This window comes from Protopterus annectens, chromosome 8.part1 (genome assembly GCF_019279795.1).
Source record: "Protopterus annectens isolate FY-2018-M chromosome 8.part1, PAN1.0, whole genome shotgun sequence".
NCBI lineage: Eukaryota > Metazoa > Chordata > Ceratodontiformes > Protopteridae > Protopterus > Protopterus annectens.
This window is the reverse complement of record NC_056742.1, coordinates 420,945,363-420,957,631: the sequence shown is the minus strand read 5'-3', so window position 1 is coordinate 420,957,631 and position 12,269 is coordinate 420,945,363. Positions and strand designations below refer to the sequence as shown.

At 42.0% G+C, this 12,269-nt stretch overlaps 1 protein-coding gene across 1 annotated transcript in view; it reads right to left on the bottom strand.

Annotated features, from left to right (window-relative positions):
- Nucleotides 1-251: 251 nt before the first annotated feature.
- Nucleotides 252-12,269, bottom strand: part of CYLD (CYLD lysine 63 deubiquitinase) — a 1,495,154-nt gene continuing 1,483,136 nt past the window's right edge. Inside the window, exon 23 of the mRNA XM_044081615.1 lies at nucleotides 252-803. Coding sequence (XP_043937550.1) covers nucleotides 619-803 — 185 coding nt within the window. The 3' untranslated portion in view covers nucleotides 252-618. The remainder of the gene's footprint in view (nucleotides 804-12,269) is intronic.

Here is a 12,269-nt window from a genome sequence, read left to right as displayed (position 1 = left end):
TTTATGGAGCATTTCTGTAGACTTATGCACTTGTTTTAGCAGATTTGAAATAAGTTTGATAGAAAACATTACAAAGTCAATTATAAATACGTGCAATAAAACTGAAAAAGAAAAATAGAATATTAAAACATTACAAGCATCTAGCAGAATACTTACATATTTACAATGCTTAGTATATATATATATATATATATATATATATATATATATATATATATATATATATATATATATATATATATATACACCAAGACAATAAATTAAAACTAATAAAGCAGAAAAAATATCAGAAACCAAAGGAAAATGCTGCAGAAGGTTAAAAGTGCAATTTTGAGTCAATCATTATAATTTAAATATGTATGCAATAGAAGATCTAATGTTTACCCTGATCAAAAAGTGAGTACGTTTCAAAGCAATTAAATAATCTCTCAGTCATTCACTGACAATACAGTTTCTCTTCACTTAATCTGCATGAAGTGAAGTTCCATAGTGTTCATGTTTCTTGTTTTTGTCAAACATTTTTCCATCCGCTGAATAGCTGCTGTATGACAAAAAGGCAATTATTTGTATCCCCAGAATCAAGATACTTTTTTTTCAATCAGTTCTGTGCGGTTGCATTTACTTGTACAAGCTCATAGTTGTACTCTGATACATGCACATATAAGCATCGCATAACAATCTCCGTGCAAATCCATGAATATTCTTTGGGTCCATTGTATGCAGTTGCTCTGGAGACATTTTTAAGTATTCTCCTACCTCTGGACATGATGTCACTTGTGGAATATTAAAACCATTTTGGCCTCCTGTAGAATTATAAAAAAAAATAAAGCAAATATCAGGTTATAACTACAGAAAAATAAACATGAACATTGCTATTTTAAACGATTATAGTGTACTCATCTTAACAGATCTTTGAGAGAAATATATAAACATTAGTCATAAAATTCAGGTACCTTACCTTCCTCAGTATCCTTGATCAGAATGAAAAGTACAGTTTTGTACCTACCATAAATGTAGATGTTTGAGTGTTCACCCTGCTGCAGTCATCACACTTGGGTTATCCTGCCGTCAGGCGGTCCCGCAGTCGGCCTGAATTCCAAAGTCTTGGCCGGGCGTCGGTTGCTGTCGCTTCTTCCCTGACGTCAGTGTGCCAGGGGTATATAAGAGGCATCCAACGCCATTTTCTTCAGTTTTTCTTGCCCCAGATGTCAGGTGCCCAAAATAGGTAGGCAATATATAAATAAATATATATATATATATATATATATATATATATATATATATAAAACAATACCTTCAGGCACAAGCAAATACACCACAGAGGTTGTATAGGATAGAGTGGCATAGATGAGTTCAGCTAGTTCAGAAGAGATGGAGGGAGGGTAACCTGGACTGCAGCAGGGTGAACACTCGAACATCTACATTTATGGTAGGTACAAAACTGTACTATGTTCATCGTGGTACCCTGCTGCAGTCATCACACTTGGGTTGAATCCCAAAGCTAAGGATGGGTGGTGGAGTTAAACAGGGTTAGAAGAGGTTAGTAGGCCCTGCAAAACTGCAGTGGCAAAACCAGCTCTAGTCTTAGAATATAGGGGTAAGTGATGGTGTTTGGTGAAGGTGTGCACTGAACTCCAAGTTGCAGCTTCTAGAATATCCTTGGTTGGCACTCCCCTGAGAAAGGCTGCTGATGTAGCTGTAGCCCTGGTGGAATGGGACCTAATGTTAGCAGGTACCGGTTTCCCACGCTGCGTGTAGCAGAAACGTATGCAATGCCCTATCCATTTAGAAATGGTCTGTTTTGAGATAGCTTTTCCTTGTGATCCTGCAGCATAGGCTACAAGGAGCTGTTCAGATTTTCTGAAAGCCTTAGTTTTATCCAAGTAGTAACGTAATTGTTTGTGAATATCCAAAGAGTGCAGGAGTCTTTCTCCTTTGTAATGGGGATTTGGGAAAAAGGTGGGCAAATGAATGGTTTGGTTTAGGGCCACACTGGATACCACCTTTGGCATAAAGGTAGGGTTAGTTCGTAGAGAGACTCTGTCTTGATGAAAAATGAGGAAAGGCTCCACTGCCATTAGTGCCTGCACCTCTGAGACTCTTCTAGCTGAGGTTATTGCTAGTAGCAGGGCAGTTTTCCATGAAAGAAATTTTAAATCCGCTGAAAACGCTGGTTCAAAGGGCGGCAGTGTAAGCTTTTCCAGAACAAAGTTGAGATCCCAAGTAGGTGCTCTCCTGGGCGGTCGTATGTTCTTAGCTCCTCTGAGGTACTGTCTTAGGAGTGGATGTGAGAATAAAGGAGGATCCGTGTTGTAATGAGCTGAAATTGCTGAGGCGTGGATCTTAATAGATGAAAAGGAAAGCCCTTTGTGCAACATCTCAGTTAAATATTGTAGAATCTGAGGAATGTTTGGATCAAGGGGATTTTGGCCTTTAGCCTGGTTCCAGGCGCAAAATCTTTTCCATTTGTCTGAATAGGGTTTTCTGGTGCTGGGCCTCATGGCCTCAAGAATGACATCCATAACAGCTTTTGATAGAGGAGTTGGCTGGTTGTTTAGGTAATCTGCCATGCAGCCAGGTTTAAAGTCTTGAGCTGGCTGTGTAGAATCTGATTGTCTCGCTAGGTGAGGAATTTGTGGTAAAATCCATGGTGGGCCGTGGGCCATGTTCCTTAGAATTGGATACCAATGCTGGCGTGGCCAGTCTGGTGCAATAAGTATCATTTCTGGCCTCTCTAATCTGACTTTCAGCAGTACCTTTGCTAGAAGAGGCAGTGGAGGAAAGGCATACACTGTTAATGTTTTCCAACTGAATGAGAGGGCATCCACTTTCCAAGCTTGTGGATGGAATGTCCTTGTGCAAAATTTTTGAAGTTGGTAGTTTTGAGGGCTGGCAAACAGATCTATGTGTGGCTGTCCCCATTTTTGAGCTATCATTGCAAATACTTGTGGATCTAGTTTCCACTCGTGTGGATCCATGATGTGTCTGCTTAGGTCGTCTGCCAACGTGTTTTTCTTTCCTGGCAGGAATTGCGCTTGTAACTGAACCTGGTAAGACAGTGCTGTGTTCCACAAGGTCATTGCTTGCATGCATAGAGGGTAGGAATGTCTGCCCCCTTGCTTGTTTATGTACCACATTACTGTGGTGTTGTCCGTCTTTATTATTAGTTGTCCTGGGTGTAAGAGGTCCTTGAAAGCTGTTAGGGCATTCTGTACTGCTAGCATTTCTTTTTGATTGATATGCAGATGCCTTTGATCTGTAGTCCATTTGCCCTGAATGCACTGTCCTACCATGTGTGCTCCCCAGGCATAGTCCGATGCATCTGTTGTCATAGTTTGCCTGGCTGTGGGTAAGGTGAAAGGCTGACCCTTGTTGAGGTGACATGCCTGTGCCCACCATAGAAACTCCTGTTGAAGGCAGGGAATGAGTGGTACCACTGTTTCCAAGCTGTGGCTGTGCTGAGTCCATACGCTTTTCAGGTACCATTGTAATTTCCTCATATGCAGTTTTGCAAATGGTATTAGTAGTATGCAAGATGCCATGAATCCCAAGGCCTGCAGAATTTTTCTTGCAGGGAGTTGGGTCTTTGTTGCCATTATTTTGAAATATTGAGTCAGCTGTTGTTGCTTATCTGGCATGAGATAAGCCATCTGGGCCGTTGTATTCAAGCTGGCACCCAGGAATATTGTGTTTTGTGAGGGCACTATATTGGATTTCTTTTCGTTTACTGTGTACCCTAGGCAACATAGAAGGTGTTTGACAAATGCCAGATGCTTTAAAAGAATGTCCTTGCTTTCTGCTTGAATAAGACAGTCGTCCAGGTATGGGTATATTTGAATTCCTCTTTGTCTGTAGTATGCAATTACTGGTGCCAGGCATTTTGTGAAGACCCTGGGTGCAGTAGATAAGCCAAAGGGCAGTGCAGAGAATTGATAGTGTGTTGAACCTGCAATGAAGCGGAGGTATCTTCTGCAATTTTTTCTGATAGGGACATGCAGGTATGCCTCCTTGAGGTCCAACGTTACTAGCCAAGAATTCTTGCCCAGCATGGGAAGAAGCTGCTGTAGTGTTAGCATCTTGAATTTTGGTACTTGCAGATAGGTGTTCAGAATTGAAAGATCCAGAATGGGTCTCCATGCTTTGTCTTTTCTTGGGACTAGAAAGAGTCTTGAGTAAAATCCTTGTCCTTGCTCCTGTGTAGGTACCTGTTGAATGGCTCTCATGTCCATGAGAGCTGTAATTTGTTTTTGTGCCTCTGCCCATTGATTTGGTGGCAGGTTTGGCATTCCTTTTTTCCTTGGCAAGGTATGAAAGTGGAATCTGTATCCTTGTGAGACAATGTTTAGGACCCATTTGTCCCTTGTGATGATGTGCCAGTTGTCTGCAAAAAATGCTAATTTTCCTCCCAAGGGGGCTGCCAGGAGAGATTTGCTTGGTAGTTTGAGAATTGAGTCATTGTGTTTGTCTTCTGTTAGCTTGGGGCCTGTTCTTCTCCTCCTTTCTGAGTAGCAGTACCCCATTGGCGAGGTTTGTAAGGGCCTTGTGACTGACCTCTGCCCCTTGGGCGTCTGTATTTGCCCATCTGTGATCTGTCAGAAGCTGGAAAGGACCAGTTTTTTGTTGGCCAATTTCTGCTGAAATGAGGGGGTTGTACCTGTAAAAAATCCTTGACCATCTGCAAAGACTTTGCCTTATCCTCCATTTTCTTTAAGACCCTGTTCAGCTGCATGCAACAGATCCTGCATTTCCTCGAATTCAGACTGTTCTTTATGTGTGCTCATTTTTTGCTTTAATTGAGACATTAGGAATTGCTGATATTTCAGCATGTGAAACTGATAATTTAATGCTCTCATAGCCAGAGTTGCTGAGGTGTATATATTTTCTTTCCCCATCTATCTAGGGCTCTGGAATCCCTTTCAGAGGGCACAGGATTTTTAGGCATAGAAGCTTTAGCCCCCTTAGGACTCTGGGAAATTTTTTCTGGGTCAGCCACAGGGCTTTTATAAAGGAATTTGTGTGAGTCAGGCACTCTGTAGTATCTGTAGTATCTGTCTGGTTTGGCTGGAGCAGGAGGTAGAGAGTCTGGATCTAGACTAGACTCCAAGTAAACATCATCCACAATATCTAAAACTGGAGCAAGTTGTCTGTGCTGGGGTAGTAAAAGGAACTCTCGGAGCCTTTTCTTAGAATCTGAGTAGTCCTGGCCTTCCCAGTGGAAATGTTCCCTCATAGTATGTAAAGTTTCCCCAAAGGAGTAGTCTTCAGGGGGAGATGCTGAGGGGATAGAGTCTTCAGCATCAGAGTCCTCATAAGGGGGAAAAGTGCAATCCTGTTCCTCAGAAGAATCTGAGGAAATTGAAACCTGGTCAGAGGAAGCATAACCCTCCTCTTGTCTTGGTCTTTTATCTGGGGGGGATGGGAACCCCTGATTAGGGTAATCAAATCTTCAGCCATCTTAAGCATCTGTTTCTTAGGCATGGGGCCTTGAACTGTAGACTGAGTACAATCTTTTTTGGTTTTACTGGAGTTTTAAGCTTAGCATAAGATTTAATGGTGAGTGTAGCTGGTCTGAAGACACCTTCTGCAACCAAAGGTGTTTCCACTGCACCGGGATCTCCTTTTGCTCCGGTGTCGGAAGGGCCTAATGAAGATGGCTGCATCGGCCTAGTACACTCCGCTTGAGAATCCATAGCTGTCTGGGGTTCCAATTCTGCAGTCGTCAGGGGCTGCGTAGGTGCCTCACTGAAAACTGGAGAACCGGCGACAGGCCCAGCCGAGGCCTCGGAGTCTGGCTTGTTCCTATGCTGCCTGGCCTTATCCTTGCATTTTTTATGCATGCCAGTCGTCGGCTGCTCCAACGGCATGATATAATTAAATTTCCTACCAAAGTAATGTCGTGCGAAGTCAAAACGGCGTTTGATAGTTTGTTTATTAAACCTAGCACAAAACCGACAACCTGTGATGTCGTGGTCTGGGCCTAGGCAAGGAATACAAAAAGAATGGAAGTCCTTATGAGGTATTTGCTTCCCACAAGAAATGCAATTGTTAACTTTTTCTGACATCGGACTGAGGCAAGAAAAGGTTCCCCAATGGGGTACTTAGCTTTATTGAAGACTTCGGACTGAAATTCGATTCGAAAATCTCAGGTGTCGGCCGACCGGCACTTGCGAACTGCTTCTGCTTCGGGCACCGCGCGGCAAGAAAGACTGAAGAAAATGGCGTTGGATGCCTCTTATATACCCCTGGCACACTGACGTCAGGGAAGAAGCGACAGCAACCGATGCCAGACCAACACTTTGGAATTCAGGCCGACTGCGGGAGCACCTGACGGCAGGATAACCCAAGTGTGATGACTTCAGCAGGGTAACACGATGAACATCTTCCCAGCAGTACTCTGTGGTCAAGGTTAAACCTATTCAGATCAAACACTGTATGCTAATGATGAAGAAGCCTGCTTCTGCTCAGTCCATATTCAGTTCTTCTAGCAATAAGGAGAACCCTGGCTGAGACAGATCAGCATAGCTTTCCCACAAAAGTCTCAGTATGGTTTGTGGATTTTAACACTAACAAGTGTGATCTAAAATAAATTAGTGAAATAGCAATGGCAATACCAGTACAAAACTATATACAATAGTCTCTCTGATATTGCAAAGGGGTGTGATGGTAACCTAAATGATGGTATACTTTCCATTTGAAGAAATACAGTTTAGGTGAGTATACTCAACTGTACTAGCTTAATTCAAGAAGAAGTATTATGGGCATACATATTAACAAATATGTAAAGGTCCCTGCAGTACCACCTTAAATCCCTGAGACATGGAAAGAAGTCACGGCTAAGTATGCTGTTGCTTCTCTATGACTCCTCAATCCCTAAGGACTCAAAAAAATCTGCTAGACCTTTAAAGCAATAAACTATTCTTCTGAATACATGAGACACCGACCAACTGGGTCTTTGAACTGACACCCCATGGGAAATGCATCTCATAGGTATCAGTGACCCGGATCGACAGGAAAGGACACTGGTACCACTGGGGTAGCACATTGCAGGGAGGTGCTTCCCCTGCTGAGACGGCACACTTTCCCCATAGTGGGGGTCAGCCAGGGAGTATGGTGGATGGCACCACCATGCAGACACCCCATCCGCAGTAGTCCACTCATGGTGAGGCTGCAGAGGCACATCTGGCATGGCCAGGTCCTGTAGTGGAACCCCACTGACTGCCATGTGGATGTATCTCCTCTCAGTCCTGAGGGAGTCGTAGGCTCAGTTCCGCTGACCTCCACCAGGGAAGTATGGGGCAAGAGAGCAAAGAGAGACATGCTTGGGGAACACGCCATTCTGGGACCTCGGCGCAGGTTCACCTGCATAAACCTTGTTACAACTTTTACTTCCTCTAGACAGATAAGGTTGATCGTCTTCTTGATGCACTGCCAGGGTAGTGACTGATTCTAGCAGAGCTCATCTGAAGAGTTCATTCAACCATCTGATCAGTAGTAATAATGAGTGGTATGTACAAAGGACAGGGACTTAATCAATTTCAGCTTATGGCCCGCACTTACTGGGAATTCCTCATTCATGGGGAATAACTGCAATCTTCAGTCTTTATCATGAATGGGGTTCGAATGGGGTTCAGTGGATCACCTGGACATGTTAGGCAAGAGAAGACACATGCTAATCCACTTACTGTAGCATGCGTGTAGCCCAGGACATCTAAGGGTATTACAGACCTGTTTTTGTTCAATCTCATGTAGCTGAAAGCCACTTGTCCCTCTAAAAATTGGAGATGACCTGCAATGGTCCACACAGCTGGTTACTCTTGTTCATTATTGGAATTAACCAGACAAATCATTCCATCAACTAAGAATGGCCATGTGCCACCACCAACAAAATTTGAGAAAGAGCTATCAATCTGTTAATTCTTTCCGTGTTCAAGCCGGGTGAGGTTTCCTGTGCTGAGTCAAATTAAGCTGCAACTTCCACTTCTGGTGGTGCCCTTCTGTCAATTCCTTTAAGTTTCACTTTGCAACAATACTCTCCTTGGAACCCGCACTTTGGTTTCCCAAAAGATCCCTGGTGGGTCATGAGAATAATGCTGCTGGATCGCTAGTCAGCATTATTTATGAGCAGAACTATGATGGTATTTGATTGTATTTGAACCTCCAACTTTCATTCTTGATCAATGAAAACATTCTTGGCAAATGCTTTCACTTTTGTTAATCTTGTGCAGGTTCCAAGAATTTCACCAACAGTGGCACAATACCAATGCTCCTGGCTATCCCTCAATCACAGCCCCAGTTCTGAAAGCCAACAAAATAGAACTGGAGTCATATTCCATTGTTCCTAGCTGAAGTATTCAAGCAACTGGCCTGCTTTGAAAACACTAATTTTTTCAAAACAAATGCTTCAGATTCCCAGGACACTCCATTAAGAGCACTGAGGGAGCACAGAGAAGCAGGTACTCAGACAGGCCATGGCTAACTTTTGTAGCAGACCACCAACAAGATCGATCCAACTATGAACTTTTTAACTGAAGCAACTTTAATATAAGTTACTGGAGCTGTATGTAATGCAGGTGCAGGAACCAGACTTGCCCTCCAATAGATCCTCGTTAAATGATTTAAAGTATACTCATTTCAATTACAAGGTCTTGAAAGAGTCTTGTATTGTTATTTTTCATCACTACCTATCTACCTGGGTTGGGAATGGGTAATTTATGTGCCTATTGCCGGGTTGGGAATGGGTAATTTATGTGCCTATTGCCTTCCTTGGATGTGGTAGCCATTTGTCAGGCTCCCACTCCAGAATCAATCCCTGATTCCTTGTTATCCATGGTCAGCATGGTAGGCATAGATAATACCCTTGAAAGTTGATAGGGCAGATGCTTGAATGTCACATCGCCAAAAAGAGGGCACATGACTGGCCTGAGTTTATCTAGTCTCGCCAAAGCTGTTGGGCCAAGACCCGGATTGGTTTTGGTTTGATAAATGCATGTGTCCCCAGATACTTACCACATGATAATGCCCTGGAGCCTTCAGCAGGAAACCAGGACAAAATTCAGCTGGAGAGGCACAACAAGGGAAAGAGTAGGAAATGGTGGCTACTCTGACACAGGCAATGTTGTGGAGTGAAGGGCCAATGAATTCGTCAATGAAGGAATAGATGATGCAGGATGCAGCTGAAGAGGATATATCACAGGAAAACATTCTAGAACTTTTTGTAGAATGCCCGCAGGAAACTTTGAGCAAAGAATGTGCTCTCAGTTTAGAAGAAAATGATCTAAAGGAAGAGTTGCTTGATTTAGTAGAAGTGGCTAGACATATTAAGATTGATGAAAAAAATAGATTACAGAAACTAAATAAGACCCAAAACATTAGAATTCTGATAAAACAGATGGACACTGTAATCAACACTATTAACAGAAATGTGTTTGATATAACAGAAGTAAATAGGACATATTAATGTGCAACTAAATTAATAACAGATAAAGTCTTCTCACGAAAACACACAGCAATAAGGAAAAGGAAGAGAAAAAATAAAATGCCATCATGGAATCATCGAATAGAGAAAACTATAAAACAATTAAGCCAAGATGCATCACTGTTAGAAGAATATAGAAGAGCAAGCAAATCAACAAAAATACTTAGAAAAATAGACATGGTAAAAGCAATGCACAGTATCAAAACAGCTTAGGTAAGCTTCCTACCCAGGATAGCCAGCAGCCAATAACCCCCAATCTCCACTTCCTTACTAGTGCTGAATCTTACTTTATATCTTGCTCAACCATTCCTATTGCTATACTTATAGTATCTTTTCTCTCTCCCTCCTGCTATCAATCAGCCCCTTGCTTAAGAACCAGTCTTTGCAGTTAAACAACTGGCCACAAGGTGGCGCCTTCCCACTATCCTAATTACACCACATACACTGTTTTCTAACCTCCCTCAGCCCTTACTTACTTTGTCTTTTAAACAGAGTCTCTTTCACTGACCTATTCATTTTCAACCTTCCCTCCCTGACCTTGCTATACAATACTCCTACCACACTCCTGTATCCCAACGTAGTATATCTCCTTAGATTAACCTAATATACCATTATACTTCTCTCACTCTCTGACCTACCTGCTGTTTTCCTCCACTCTACAGATTGTCTCCCTTAGTAATCCACTCACTTGTGTCTTTCTGCTCCGTTCGCCCTTCGGGCTCACTCCGCTCCCCTACCCTGCCCCCAAATTCCACCCGCCCCCAGTGTCTCAACTTATAACCTCATAAACACACACCCTTTTCCATCAACCAATCATACTAATACTACTAGCCACACCCTACATTTCTATCACCACTCCCCCCAGGAATATATCTCCACCCACTAACACCGGCCTAACCTTCCATAAGTCAACTCCTGCTCTCAGTCCTTCCCCTCTAATACCTACTATACACTCCTCTGCCATGCCTGACCAACACCAATCTTTACTAGCACTCTTACTCCTAAATTCTCTTACCACTACTTACCTCCTAACCTCCTACGAATATCCCCTCCTCTCTACTCTTACCATCCCTGACAAACAAACAATAACACTTTATCCATCTTTATCTACAAACTTTCTCAATGCCCTCTACAAGCCCAGTTACTATCAAGCTAAATATTATCGTCTAATTCATATTAAATACCCAATTCTAAGCAATAGAAAATTACTTGACTACCACTGTAAACCTCTCCAATACTACAACTTTATGCTACTCCACTCTTTAACAGATGGAGACATTCACCCCAACCCTGGTCCAAACCCTTCCCCACCCCCCACTAACTGCAACCAAAACAAAACAATCCCTTTACCAGCAAGCAAACCTTCCAAAACACTCTCAATAGCCCATCTAAATATACGTAGTATTTGCAACAAAATACCACAAATTCATGCCCTTCTAGATGTTCAGCAGTTTGACATCCTCTGCTTAACAGAAACTTGGCTAAAATCCACAATAAAAGATAATGAAATTTTGCCCCCAGGCTATAATATCTTTAGACAAGACCGCACTAATAAAAAAGGTGAGGGGTAGCAATTCTCTTTAAAGCAAGACTAAAAATTACCAAAATAAATCATAACCTACCCTCAGATAATAATGTAGAAATAATTATGTCTAAACTGCAGCTTAACTCTCATAAATCAGTTAACATCATCTGTACCTACCTTCCCCCAGGTAAAAATATTGCAATACTAGAAGGCTTACTAAACTGGCTTTCTAAAAATCTGCCTCAGGAAACAATACTCCTAGGAGACTTTAATACTGACTGGAATTTATGTAGTCACACTAACCCAGCCACACTGATCAACCTGTTTGGCTTCTCACAAGCTGTAAACTCTCCAACTAGAACAAATAAACTTAATAATAAAGAAAGTATCCTGAACTGGATACTAACAAATAGCCCACAACAAAAATATACAACAGGAACCCTCCCAGACGACCTTAGTGACCACTCTCTAATATATATTATCAGACAAAAAACAAGTTTAGCTATCCCTATTTCAGTCATAACAGTCCGTACCAAAAAACATTTTGACCACAAACTATTTCAAACTGAACTTATGCAATGCAACTGGTCACCTCTTAAGTCTCTCCCTATAAATGAAGCAGTTAATTACTTCAATACCACTTTCCTGGCTATATTAGACCATCATGCCCCAATGCGCTCCATAAGAATGAAAACTAAACCAGCCAAATGGCTCTCAAATCATGCTAAGAAACTAATCTTTAATAGAAACAAATCTTGGGCAAAATGGCGTACCACAAGGAATAATACTGATCACCAAACTTTTAGACAACAAAGAAACATAACAAAAAAAGCTATCCTACAAGATAAAAAGAACTTTTATATTCAACTACAACAATCATCCCTTCAACAACCACAAAAGTTCTGGACTACTATTAACACACTACTATCACCAGGCAAAGTAGCCACACCTAATCCACTAGGCTCCAACCGTGACTGTCCAACACAAACAGAAAATGCCTTTAATAATTTCTTTACTACTGCTATACTAAATCTAGCAAATCAAAAAAAAACCCTGATACTTCCAAATTGCCCACTCCTAGTTCCATCCCCCCCTTCCGTCTCGAAACTATACCCACCTCCTATATCTCCTCCTTACTTCAAAAATTAAAACCAACTACCCCCTCAGCTGATAAATTACCAGCAGAATACCTTCAAATAGGAGCCAAAGCTATTGCCTATCCCATCTCCATATTGATTAATAGAACCATAAAAGAAGGCACTATCCCAT